Source organism: Hylaeus volcanicus, chromosome 8 (assembly GCF_026283585.1).
Source record: "Hylaeus volcanicus isolate JK05 chromosome 8, UHH_iyHylVolc1.0_haploid, whole genome shotgun sequence".
Taxonomy (NCBI): domain Eukaryota; kingdom Metazoa; phylum Arthropoda; class Insecta; order Hymenoptera; family Colletidae; genus Hylaeus; species Hylaeus volcanicus.
In genome coordinates, this window is record NC_071983.1 from 10,621,364 (window position 1) to 10,635,757 (window position 14,394).

The 14,394-nt window shown below is 44.1% G+C and overlaps 1 protein-coding gene and 1 long non-coding RNA gene across 7 annotated transcripts in view; one reads left to right on the forward strand and one right to left on the reverse strand.

The window, feature by feature from the left end:
• The window catches only part of LOC128880901 (serine/threonine-protein kinase NLK), a 189,514-nt gene that overhangs the window by 27,460 nt on the left and 147,660 nt on the right, over positions 1-14,394 (reverse strand). For all 6 annotated transcript variants that reach the window (XR_008457933.1, XR_008457936.1, XR_008457935.1 and 3 more), the window contains 5 exons: positions 8,282-8,367; positions 7,410-7,619; positions 6,315-6,503; positions 4,403-4,604; positions 2,031-2,124 (listed from right to left, as the gene is read on the reverse strand). Coding sequence is in view for 2 of the 6 variants with exons in the window: in XM_054131454.1 (XP_053987429.1) it covers positions 2,031-2,124; positions 4,403-4,604; positions 6,315-6,503; positions 7,410-7,619; positions 8,282-8,367 (781 nt within the window). In the remaining 4 variants the exon portion in view is untranslated. The remainder of the gene's footprint in view (positions 1-2,030; positions 2,125-4,402; positions 4,605-6,314; positions 6,504-7,409; positions 7,620-8,281; positions 8,368-14,394) is intronic.
• The window catches only part of LOC128880913 (uncharacterized), a 64,077-nt gene that overhangs the window by 25,485 nt on the left and 24,198 nt on the right, over positions 1-14,394 (forward strand). The window lies entirely within an intron of this gene.

Genomic DNA, 14,394 nt, shown 5'->3' on the forward strand with positions numbered 1-14,394 from the left:
TGGTGCTATCTCTATTTTGATCTGTTCGAGGTGGGGGAGGGTTTCGATTTTTCTTTTCGTGGGGCGTTTCGAGAACGAGAGATAGCACAACTGTCAGAGATAAGGGATGTCTTTTTTTTTCTCCGACTGTGATAAATGGTGATCAACTATTTTTCGAGGGGGACGCTTGGTAAGAGAATACAGGGACTATTGAAAGTTTGTTCGGTACGCGCAATATGTATGGGAATTGTTTTAAATTATATACAACATCTTACATGCATATATTTATATTAAATCAAGCCAAGCGAGGGCCTGTGAAAAGATTATACCGAGAGGCCTTGAGCCAGTTTCGTCTCAGCAATAGCGCCACGCGACACAGTAACCACCCCTCGACGCAACCAAAGCGTTTGCTTGGATTGCAAAGCCACCCCGCTCTCCGACTAAATACACATCCCCATCCTAATTCCGACACGGCGAATTCATTAAACGCGAAAACAAACCCAGGCTCCCGAATCTTCAACCCTGAACGTCTTCCCGGATAACTGAATCAATATTTTCACACCAATTTCATCCCCTCGACAAAAATTGATCGAAAGCAACCGATCCCATCGGCGGGATCTCGCGCAGATACGAAAGGGTGCGAATCACGCGCTCGATTCGTTTCATCGATACTTCACAGACACAGACACGTATGCTCGCATCGCGCACGCGTCGGTTAGGTCAATTCTCGATCGTTTCCCATGGAACGGTCCGGAAGCAAGCGGAATCTCGGCTCGGGTTCTCGATCCGCAGGGATGCTGGCGGGAAGAGGGTCGTCGGGACAAAAGATCGCTTCTTCTGGCTCGTTTCGATCGTTCTGGTCCTCGACCTGCCCGCACTCCCCTCCCTTTCCCTTCGCGACCTCCACGGTTCTTTAATTTCCGTACACGCTCCTCTATCCCCTGGATTTCTTCGTTTCCCGTGTCCCTTTAATCCCGCCCGGTCCTGAAGGAGCCACGGACGCTACGACTTGTTCCGGTATGCGAAGGCGGGCGACATTTTCACGAAAAGAGGAGTAATGGCAACGTGTGTCTCTCTTCTAATTCTTTTATTATCGAGGCGTGGCAGTCAGTAATAAATAATAAAATTGTGAAACACATTTAGTCCTTCTGTTGGCAATGATAGCAAATAATGGGGAGTATCTTCGTTAACTACATAAACGACATGTACAAAATATAAAATGGAGTGTTTAAAATATATAGCCATCGAGGATAGTCTGTCTTATTTACCATTATTGCTGAAAGACACTCTTTTATTGGCAAGCAAGAAGATTGCAGATAAAGTACGTGGAATGATTTATACTCTAATTGAATTGCAAAATAGAAATACTTTAAATATTAGTGAAATGCAATTACATCTAACCCAGTAATAAAATTAGGAGAACAATCACAGGAAGGGTTAGGAATTCCTCTTGAACACATTTTCAACTATTATTATCGACTCTGCGGTTACATAGCTGCCATTTAACCGAAATTTCACCCACTTTCGTCACCCTCTCCCACACACACTTAACAATTGTCCTCCGAGCAATCGTGCCAACGATGCGACGATTATTTAACGAAAAATCGTTAGGCTCGCCCTATCCGTGGCTCTCCCATTACCGTGGCCGATTCGATTTCGACGAATAAAAAAAAAAATGAAATCCCGAAAAAATCACACAAGTACTCCATCGTCACGCACACGAACACACATACGCACGTGGCGTATTCTCCCTCTCGATCCACCGCGATCAATCGTTTCGGTTCTTTCGACGCGTGTTTAATTCGAAGGTGGTTGGTCTTCGAAGGAGGGGAGAGGGGGCTGGACGACGCGTGGAGGGGATATATCCGTTGAAGGGAGGGGCTTCGATTCCGCGATCACAGATTCGCCCCTAGCGGAGGCCGCTGTGGCCTGCTTCTGTCTATCCTAGCTGACGTATTATCTTTTCTTTTCATTTCTTTTTTTTCCTCTCTATTTGCCTCGGGTAATCATCGATCGTTTATAACCTGGACGATCCGCCACCTGCGGCTTACCTTGCGAAGCTCTTGAACGCCGCGGACTGCGGATTTATGCAGAGCGGCACGCGCGACGTGTTCAGCTGTTCCGCTATAAATTTGTGCATTTCCTCTGAAACAGACAACAGATTCAATCGTGACGCGGATGGTTGGATTTGGACCTTCGTTTGAGAGGGAATAGTTCTTCTAATAGAAGAACTGATCGATGTAAAATTGTTTCGTTTCGACATGTCAATATGCAGACTTTGAGGCATAACCGCGATAACGGGGTCCAAAGGGGGTCGATTCTTCGTAGGGGAAGATTCTCCGTGTAATAATGAATCGAAAATGCAGAATGACATTTTTGCATGCGAAGCTTCGATGCCGAGATACTTCAATTTCAACATTCTTGGGGCGCGCGAGCCTTGGGAAGAGTGACTTGACTGACCCGTCTGACCATTACTGGGTATTTCTACTCGCGTTGCACGTTGAAAACAGATTGCATGTTTTGTATCCGTTTCAACTGATTTTATACAGTTAGAAAATGGTTAGATCAAGAAGAAATAGGTGCTACCAATCACGTAGCTGATATTTGCCACTGCAAGTAGAAACAGGGAGCGATGGTCAGACACGTCTACGAATACTCAAAATAAATTTTCTCACAAAAGAAGACTCCTAGCAGAAAATCCTATCCTACACTTTCGATTCATTATTGCACGAAGAACCCTCCCTTATCAACAACCCACCCTGTTTTCTCTGTTACAACACCGTCTTCTCTTTCAAACACTTCGGACACAAAGAAGCAATCTGCAGTATTTCAAATTCCCAATTGATACATTGTACAGGTACCATTTATTTTGTTTCGCAAACGCACTACAAATTCATACCTAATCGCCACTAACAATAAGATAATTTATTGCTACACACGAATAAGAATGTTTATCACCCCATGAAATAAATAATAAAGACTCCAACCCTTGCGAATACTTGTTCGAATCAATTTTCCTCCTTCGCGGCAAAAGTGATTCCGACCATTTTTCTGCAACGTGCAAAAGGCGTGGCGTGCAATTTTCAAAGACTACATCAGACCCAGTTTCGACGCGATTACGAAGAAGAAAGTCATACGCGATAACTTCACGGTCCTCTGGCCACGGTGGTGATAAACTATGATTTATCGCGACCGCTGCGCGCACACGCGAGAGTCTATCGCATCATTGTTCTCGCCGCAGCTCGGCCACGTGCCCGAGACGTTTAAACTATTAATAATGCGCGTGACTCACGCCGGGAGACGCGATTTTTCTCCGCGGAAGAAAGCGGCACTGTTAATCTGCCCCGTTGGGAAACGGCGCCCGTTCGACGATAACTCTCGTCGCTCTTGTCAAGGGGGTGGTCGAGCCACGGAATGTTAAACATCGACTCTCTTTAACGTAAACAACGAGTGACCCCGGGCCGTAATAATTACTTGTCGTTGGAAGTGATATGTTATCGATCCGATGATGTTATATTTCTTCTTCACAATTCTGGTAAATATAGATTACTCGTGATATGAAATTATTCATAATGTGAAAATCATACGATATACTCTGCAATATATATTTTATTAATTAACGCAATAATATTCGTATTTCAAGCATTAGTATTATAAATTCATATTACAAGTATAAATATAGATTAATCATAATGCAATTACAATAAAAACCAGTACAATGACGTGTCCTGCGTGAACCATGCTTATAAATATTATTAACATCGAAACACTAGGCATCTCGCTAGATATCTCAGGGATATCAAACTTTTGCCATTGTATCCTTGAGGAACTATTAATTTGAAAAAGAAAAGAAATGTTTATCGCCATGATTCGTAAAACGTACATAGAGCATATGACTCTTAGTAAAAAAAAGTCTCAGAAATCCTATGTCGAAGCTCGACAACCCTCCCGTGACGTTTCTGGAGTGGAAAGTTGTGCTTTGCGGTAATGGAGCAAAGCGATCGGTTGATTTTATTGGACCAGGTATACGGTTCGAGTTACGAGGCGGCAATGAAGCTAACTCGGCCACCTCGGCCCCTGGGGGAGGGGATTATCTACTGCCCTAAAATCGGTACACCGTGGAAAATTCACGAGCTCGCGTCCGTAACGCTTTATTAGCGCCCCCCGGTATAACATCGATCACTCGCTGCCACTGAATTTACTCGTTGGTCAGCTTCTTCGATTGACAACGGTTTCGAAAGAAATTCGTGAGCGTCGTTACAATTACTACATAACGCGGTACAATCCAATTTAAAATGTTACGTTTCAAATTCTCGAGTTGCTTCACTTTCGACCATTAACAGGGGAATGTCTACTACGATGGCTGAAACCCTAAGTTGTCCGAGTTAGTATACGTCCCTTTCCCATGTTCGAGGTCCCTTACCTTTCACCTGCTGCACGGTGGTGAGTTTCCGCTCCCAGAGATCGTCGAAGGGATGAGACGTGGCTGGCTCGAAGTCCCCCGTGTACTGTCTCATGCCTGCGCTGGTCGTGTAACAGCACGTGCACATGCACGAGTGATATCTGAGTCTTCCCTCGTCGAGGTAAGGATGCGCCAGAGCATCCACCACGGTGATCCTCTTGTCCTGCGGGAAGTCCGCGAACGAGGTCAACGAACGATCGATAAAGCTCGTCCTTCGCATTGGAGAGCATTTTGTGAGAAAAAGTGGCCCGCATTCGAATTAGCCATCTTCGTTTGTAGGGAAAAGGATTTCTTTTTGTTTTGGAAAATCTGTGATAAATGAAATCAGGGTGGGAATGGGTAGAAGTGTTAGGTGCTACGTGTACACGTGTTTATTATATGTAGTAGAGTGGAGGCTTTGCGTGAAGAATGTTGCAATATTTCTCGAATATAATAGGATAAATGTAGAATCGTCGAGAAGGTTATCAATTATAATTTTAATAAATATCGGGCTTCGGAAACTGAGTCTAGCAAACAAAATATTTTTGCACAATTGTTTTTTTATCCAGATATCTTAATTCCACAGAAGTGTTAAAAAATATTGGTTTTGAATATTACGTTATCCTTTCAGAATCAATATTTTTTTTTTATAAGAGGGTCAATAATCATTATATACTCGATGTAATAATATAATTGTAATTATTATTATTAAGTATATTAGGTCGATCGACTAATTTCGGTCGAACTTTGAAGTGAAATACTAGATTATGCTTTGGCCGAAAGCGAACCCGTCCGCTCTCGCTATTTACGAGGCTGGTGAACGATGGTTATTTCTCTGCGGATGGAGGGGGAGGATAAAAAGCGACCAGGCTGCTGGGGACGAATAAATTCACCTACCCCCCGATCGCCAGGACGGATTTGGATTAGTAGCCGGGAGATCCCAAGCGCGGCAATTGTCCGCTTCGTGGCACGGATGAATTATCGATTAACAAATTCGACGGTATTTTGAGGACCCAGTAGATGCACAAGGTGCATCTGGGGTTCCCTCGTGAATTTTAATGTCCCGATACCCTTGCACCGTAATTATTTGTCATTTCTCCAAAAACCATTGGTCGTGGTAGAAATTTAAAAAATTAGGAACGAGGAAATATAATGAAAACGTGGAAGACGATTGAAAATGAATAATAATAGAAGGACCTTCAAATTTGTTCTTCAAGAAAAATCAAATATAAATATAACTCTAGGAGTCGAAAGGCCCTCGACATATTCTTTTTTTCTACTGTACTTCTCTCTCAAGCTTTGCCAGTCAACATTTTATTACAACTTTCGTTACGAATACCACTCGAGGAGACTTTTACGATGTCGCGACCCGAGGTATTTTTTACGCACTGTCGAATAAGAATGGAAACGCTCATGGACCATTCGCGAATAATTCTTTTTATTGAACTTTGAGAACCACGAACCGAAGCTTCAGCGATTACCGTATATTTTACACAGGTCCCTTTGTCCCATACAAACACAATTCTTGTTATTCAAAGACACTCGAAGGTCAACATAACACACTGTACATTTTATACAGGTCTCTATCTCGCGTATAATCAAGATCCGTGTTATTTAAAGCCATCCGTCGGGTAAATCTTTCCAAATCAATGAGAAATCAACGAGAAATGACTCTGGACAATGAAATGCATCTTAGATACAAGAAAAATACACGCGAATAACGTCTTTCTAACGAATGATCCCGTACATCCATAAATATCAGAGATTCGCAATGAATAAGTGTCCCGTCCTCTCGGAACTATCAGCGTCAATGTTCGAAGGGAACAGTTCATTGTACCGCGAACCAAGGGAGGCAGATCTCCCTCGTTCAGGGGTGGGCGGGCGAAGAACTTACGGGATCGAAGACTAGCATCTGGCAGAGCAAATGGACGGCCTCGTGCGTCGCCTGGCTGCTGAGGGTGTAGAGGGCCGTCAGCGAGGGTGGCTTCGGTGCGCGCCTCAGCATGTGGGATCTCGCACCCTCGCACGCGTACCTCATGTCCTCGAGGGTCGGTGTGCCCAGCAATTCCGTGATCAGCTCCAGCTGCAAGCGAACGAGTACGTGCACGATTTTACAACGCGATCCCTTTTCGACGGAGACCTCCGTTCACGACCAGAGATGGCCGAATAGTAATTTCATTCGGATAAACGGGGGAACGCCGTTTTGCTCATGTATTCTCTATTTCCATTCGGATAATAAAGGAACAAATTCATTGTTTTGTGGTCGACCTCGCGGGAAGAATAATTATATTTAATCGAAGGAGGATTCGATATGGTGCTAGGAAGACGAGGGATCGAGAATTTGGGGGATGATTTGTGAAGTGAAAGTTCGTCTACCGTCGATTTATAGATTGGAAGGAATTCTTTTGTTTTTGAGGGACCTCTGTGAGACATCGTAAAACGATATATCATGCATGACAAGACGCGAATTTTAACGAAGGAAAAGGAAATATTAAGAGCAATGTTGTAACAGAATATTTAACCCTTTACACTTGAGGACTCTTTTCTGGTATCTACTCGAGATGCTTCCTTAGCACTCTACTGCCACGAATGCTAAGCTTGGATTGACTTCGAACATGAAATCTCTAATTTGAGATTTGAAAATCAGATCATCTTTATCTCGACAACAATCATTTTACTGACACCTCGAGTTCAAAAAGAAATTGAAGCTAAACAAACTTTATTGCTGGTTGATTTACTTCGTCGAACCTGGTGACGACCGAAAGTCACCTCTCGAGCGCGAAGGGTTAATTTTACTTCACAGAGAAAGTTCGTTAAAGAAATCATCTCACGATCGATCTACAAATTAACTCTACGAAAGCTGTGTTATTCCACAATGTCGTCATAAAGCTCGAAATCGATGTATGATTTTGTATCGGTTATTAAATTTTCCATCTCTGGTAACAGCTGATGTACGTCAGTGATCGAGGTGGACAGGACGTGGACTGACCTGTTGCACAGGACTCTGCGCCTGGAAGAGGATCCGCCTACGCAGGAGCTCGCCGAAAATGCACCCAACGCTCCAGACGTCCACGGCGGCCGTGTAGTGCCGCGCTCCCATCAGGATTTCCGGCGCGCGATAATACTGCGTCACCACTTCCTGGGTCATGTGCTTGTTCTGGTCGGGCTCCTCCACACGGGCCAGTCCGAAGTCGCAGATCTGTTCGCAGAGAAAACGTACAATCCTCTCCTCGAAATCGTTCCTACTCTCTTCGAAACATTTCAATCGCGTGTCATTGCTCTGTAGCTTCTACAATTTTTCTCAGATTTCCATGAAATGTTTTTTTCTAATTAATTCGTGGAAATGAAAGGTCGTCCCGACGCCAGCTTCGATTCGAACAGGACTTTAGTATAACATTCGAAATCTGCTTGTTAACGATGCCATTACAGCTTCTACAATTTCTGTCAGATTTGGACGAAATATTTTTCGGTCTTTCCTTATTCTCCAATTTAAAGTATAGGTTATCTAATTCGTGGAAACGCGAGGACGTCCCGACACTAGCTTCGATTCGAACAGGACTTTAGTATAACATTCAAAATTTGCTTGTTAGCGATGTTATTATAGCTTCTACAATTTCTGTCAGGTTCGTATGAAATATTTTTTGATCTTTCCTTATTCTCCAATTGAAAGTGTAGGCTATCTAATTCGTGGAACTATTATTTTATTAGATCCCTGCGCGAATGCTACGGATTTGCCGTTAGACTCTCCGAAAAGTCGATAAATCGAATAAAACTCGCGAACGGAGTAATCCATTATTGCAGGAAGTACGGTTTCGGCTCAATTAATGCGCCATTACTGGCTCCAAAGGAGGCTGCACTCACCTTCAGCACGCAGTTGCTGTTGACGAGCAGGTTACCCGGCTTGATGTCCCTGTGTAGGATTCTGGCCGAGTGAAGGTACTTGAGACCTGGAAGACAAAAGAGGAATCCCTCGTGAATCGTTCGCACGTATGCTTCGTGATAGCACAGTTTTACTAGGACTCTGATCCTTTGGATCGGGCATCAGCGTAAATTCCAAGGAAGGAACGTTTTCGAGTAGAAAATCTGTGGGACGTGGGACGTTTCCATTGGGAAACGGGCGACCTAGATTTCGACGAAATTCCGTGTCGTTAGAGGCTCTTCGCTCGACAGATTCACGCGCATTCATGGGAGATTATCCGGTGTTTAGCTCGGGGGATGTCGTCGCGACGTCGACGTCCCGACGCCAGTTCCCTCGGCTTCGAGTCGAAGGAGACGTTAATATTTTGCGACCTCTCGCCATTTCTGTTCTATGAGAACGAAATTTTGTTTGGTCGTTCCTTATTCTCTAACCTAAACTATAAGCTGTCTAATTTGTGAAAATATTGGCAAGAACGATTACTAATGAACGATATCATCTACTCTAGTCATCGGCCCAAAATGCATTTGGTTGGAGTTTCTTATCACTCAAGGACAACTCAGCGCTAATTTACATAGCGTGACAAAATGTCGAGTGTTAGGCCATTTCCACAGGCACTATAATTTGCGTCCAAGTATACCGAGGCGGAGCATAATTGTCTCGGAAGGGTTTAAAGGGACTTGGACGTTAAACGTGCCTGTAAGTGTTCGTCAATGGCGACAAATTGCATCGAATCGTCAACGTTCCTCACCCGTGGTAATAATAAGGTCGTGCCGAAACCTGTTTTCGAATGAAACGTGCGAGCAACGAGAAACCTGTCCTTATTTGAGACAGAAAAAAACAGAAGGAACGGCTTTGCTGGAGACGGTGTTGCGCTCGAGTTGAATCCTCGAGTTTTCCATTCGATTACACTGGTCCAAATAGAAGGGAAAATGGAGGGATGGAATAAATACCAAAAGAACTCGCTCGCTCGCTCGCTCAAAAATTAATAACGTGAAAGCTACGACACACTTCATGTTTCTTCTCATTTTATTAGAGTAAACAGTACTCCACATTACCTCCAAAGAAATTCTCACAAATAATTGCAGTAATTGAAATAAACAGCAAGACCATCTGCTCGCAAATAGTCGCCAGGAAGGGTTGATTACAAAATTGATCTTTTCAAAGCGTTGTGCAAAACTGATTTCAAAGAAAAGTCATTTTATTCTCCCAGAACATTTTCAACCCTCAAACCAGAGCTCTTTCTCCTCCGGTGCTATCTTTCCTGTTCTTTCTCGATAAACTACCGGGCGAAATGATACGCGTCGAAAGCAGTGCTGCAAGGGAGGGGACACGAAGAGGGGGCGAGCTGAATAGGGGACAGATTACTGGGCCACCCCTCGCGTCGAAGTGCAATTCGGTTGCACGAATAGAAAGGGGTGGCAAAAGGCTTGGCTAACGGACGCCGAGCGTCGCGGTGCTGTCGTTAAACGCTCGCATAATCCCCCCATGAACGGGCACGTGGGGTTTGGGGGGTGCTTCACGATTTTATTTCTGATATCCGTTCCCACCCATGCAACGATTACGTTTTTCGCGTGACGCGTTCCAGATGCTCGAATATTATACTCGTGTCTAGGTATTTTTTTATTTACTCATTGGAACAAGAATATTTATTTTAGGACAGTTTAAAAAATGTTTTATTCGTGTTTCTACATTGATTTCTTCGCGACGGGCAACTTAAATAAAAAAAGACCTGTTTCACACGTACCTTACTTCATTTTTGACGTTAATAAGTACATCGCGTGTGATAAATCTCGAAACACGGTACACGTTGTTTCACATTACGGTTCTAGGCAAGTTTTACTTTTTTTGCAGAGATTTACAAAACACCTGCAATACGTTGCCTCGGCGAAAGGGCAGATTTTTTAGTTGAATTCGTTAGGAATTCAGTTTTTTAATTCAGTAGATCATCAATCCTTCCCTATATTTTCCGTACGAATCGAGATATTTCTATGAAAATTGTCACAAATACTACTCAAAGCGTGTGCTCTCCACACACACGTGTCGAACGTTTATATCGAATAATCAGTATCCCCAGAAAAAATTCCTAAATATCAACATTGTTTTCGTTCTAAAACGAAGCGTTTCTCTCGAGTCCTAAGAAATACGTCAAACATTGCTACGTTTTCAGATTCAACGGGGACGTAGCTCTCGGAGCACTCCTCCGAAGGGTTGTTTCTTCGCCGAAGGCCATCCCCTTTGCGAGATGAGGCAACAACAACCGATAGAGTTCATCGCTGTAAAAACGCGAGGCTTTTCATTTCCCTTCTTCTTATATTTTCGTTGGTTGCGGATGAAGGACGAATATGAGGGTTGCGGGATGAAAAAGAGCGGTCCAACCGACCAGGGTGGAGACAGGACCGGGGGGACGAAAGGGAGCCGAAAAGAGACAGGCTTGGGCGAGAGGGAGGGAGAAGGACGAAGGGAAAGCAACAGGGGGCGAAAGGAATAAGCACGGAGCGCGGAGGGTTGTGGAGAATAGAGGGGGGTGGACGATGAAAAGGGACGGTGGGTAAGGGATGAAAAAGATAAAAGAAAATGACAAGGAAGAAAGCTTTCACGTTGAATGATTCTGTTTTCCTTTGGAAGCAAACTGTAACGAGTCGAAATTTTGCAAATTTTAGACTGATTAAGTTACCCGTTAGTACGTTAGATCACTTCCGTTACCACTTACAACACCATAGTTTCCTAGTGCAAATTCATCGCAGTTTGTCTTCCAGATAAAGATTTCAAGTACGGATACAGGTTCCAGGCATTCGATACAATTGAATATATAATTAAATCGTTCAATTACGGAGATCAGACAGAGAAGAAGTCCATCTACCTTTACCGCGTAGAATTCAATACTCTTCCAGTTTGATTTCAAGCACTTTGAAATATTTTCACGTGTAACGAAGATGTACGAAACGAAAGCAAGAAGCGGTCTCCATTTACGAACGGTAGAAGGTGAAATTTGAGAAACACTGGGTAGAGGGATGAACGTTGGTAAGGGGATGACGGCCAGGGAAAGGAAGGACCTCGGTAAGGGATGAACGCACGAGGAGGACGAACGCTGGTTGGGGATGGACGTTGAAGAGGGAACAGACGGGGTGGGTAGTCGCTGGAAGAGAAACAGAAATGAGAGGAGGGTCGGTGGGGGGAGGGGGGAGGGGGGGGGGGGACGGCTGCAATAAGAGCAGAAACATCGGTGCCAGATGAGTGTGCCGTGAGTCATGCCGCATTCAGACCTCGACTTTTCTCTCCCCGCAATAAAACTCGGTAATATTACCGGGGTAATCTGCCCCGTGGGTGCGTCCGGTTGCGAATTCACCCGCCAGTAATTAAAGTCCCTCTCTGTTTCACCCCTATACCGCTCGAAGCCTTTCTCCCTCGTGCCGATAACTCGAGACGCGCGAAATCCACCCACCGGAATTTTTCTTTATTTTTCCACGCGACAGAGGTGAAAGCGACTGTATCTCTCCACCGCGTTCGAATTTCTTCGAGTTTTCGATGACGATGGGTTCTGGACCACTCTCCTGGGCTTAATTGTAGAAGATGTCTCGGGAGGGGTGCGACTGGAACGTGGGACGATAATTTTACAGGTGAAAATGAATAGAAAGGGTAAGGTTGCTTTTTGAGAAAGTTTTGATGTGCAGTGTCTGCGTATTGCTGACTGATTCTACTTGGGACGGTGTTTAGTTTCTTTACGAAGGATTGTTTTATCTCGCATATTAGTTTTTATTGAATGTTGATCGAAGAACGTCGTTATTAGCAAAACAAGTAATTTCTTTAGTTTGGATGTATAATAGAAGAACAATGTCGAGGTATCACGAATTTAATATCCTTCTCTCTCATTTGGATAAGCCTAGGTAAGCTCGATCGCTATCGATTTAATCAGATTAATTAATCGAGTGGTGCAAGGTGTTGCAATTAAAGAGGCAGCGTATGGATTGAGGGGGGGGGAGGGAGAGAGAGGGAGAGAAAGGAGGAATTCCGATACTCGCCGCGATAGCAGGTGAACACCAGGAAAAATCAATCGAGGCTCGCCACGAGGCGTCGAATCGAGGTCGATCGGTCATCGATCGACCCGTCGACCGCTGCTTCGTCAGGAAGATCCTGATCGTATTATACGCTTCTCCGCGAAACCCGATTTCGACGCGGAAATTATCAAACGTTTTCTGAACATTTTTGTTACGAATTATCGATTGAAAGATATCCTTTTCTTTTCGTAATCAACATCGATTTAGTTCGTAGTCTGGCTTCACCTTCTGGCGCGACAAAAACGTGCCACTGTTATATAGAACGAGGAATCTGACACGGTCGCCTAAAAATATCTCGCGCACGCGATCGGCGATATCATTGAACTCGCCGAGCTCGTCTCGACGCCGAATATAACCGTGGAGCTTCGTCAGAGAAACATGGACGACCTTGAAATGTCGAAAACCACAATCCTCCCCCAGTCACCGTGACAATTTAAGCCATCGTAAAAAAGATTGTCGAGCCTCGATCTCGAAAAATCGCAATAATAAATCTGAAATTCGTTACAGTGCGAAAGATCGTCGAACATCTTAAAAATCAGAAAACAAGAGATCCAAAATAAAGGATTCAAATATAGCCAGTGAACGTGAAGCAATTCGCTGGGTGATTAGAGAGAAGCTAGTCAGCGCAAGGCCAATCGCGCGGAATGCGTTTTAATTATCGCCAGCAGGACGCTCCACGACGACCCGTCACATTCGAGTGGTGGTCGAGGTAGGAAGGACACCGGGAGCCGCAGGATTTCAGCCATTATGCGTGTGGCCGCCGCGTTCCCGTGATATAAATTGCACCGACGGATTAATGTAATAGAGTGATTAATCGCGCGGGTGACGATCGGACGCGAGCACGTGCTCGCCGATGGATTAAAGCGTTTTACGGGAGGACTTCGACCGTGGCTGCACCCGGAGGGTCATCCGATGAAACCAGTTCTAATGGCCGCTCGACAATTTACGATCCGGCGGACCATCGGGCGGGAAACTACTCCAAAGCTCCCGAAAAACATTTCATCCTATGGCGATGTTGGATTCTGTTTGAAAATTTTTGTGTGGCTTCTGGCGGTATCATACATTGAATCGTTGCTCTTGGACGGGACAAAGATATGCCAAGGGACATATAATTAAATTCAATAGTACTTTTTATTTTGACAACATTAGTATTATCGAATATTTATTTCATCTGTTAGAACCGTATTTCGATTAATATTTCATAATTCATGCAATGATGAAATATTAATCGAAATACGGTTCTAATAGATGAAATAAATATTCGATAATACTAATGTTGTCAAAATAAAAGGTACTATTCTATTATTGAAATAACATTTTATGCTTCTATCATTATATGAATGATGAAATATTAAAGAAACATTAATCAAAATAAACCGATAAACATCCGTCACATACGAGAAATTATGATGTCTTCTGAAATGTCTTTCTTCGATAGTTTCCTTTAGTAGTGGAGAATCTTCTATTTTTTAACCGACTTCGAAAAGGAGGAGGGGTTACTCAATTCGACTTCTTTTTTTTTTTTTTTTTTAACGAGTATAATTACTATCTTCTTGAACTAAGTATTCTATCCTTTTCGACAAAGTACGAGGAGCAACCAGCCAAAATGTCATCGGGATGGGATAAAAATAGCAGAAAATACAGACAAGCCGTTCAGCTATGTCTGAGCATTTTTTTAAGGGATGAAGAATGACAAAGTTCACTTCGCGACTCGAACCTCCCAATTATTATCGCCGTAGTGCCAAGGTTGGCAGAATTAGAGCCCCCCGAGCCACGGTGAACGTTGAATACGTCACGGCAGGACGATTTTACGTCGACTGGGCCGGCGTTATCGGGTTCATCGCTCCCGAACCTGGGTGTGCGTGCCATTCCAGCTGGTCGATTCTTCATTTCTTCTCCCCAGGAACGACCGAGCGCTGGGGACCACCAGGTATCGAGGGATCGGACGAAAGTCAAGGACGAACGACTGGCTGCCCTCACAGGTATTAACTTCAAGGTCA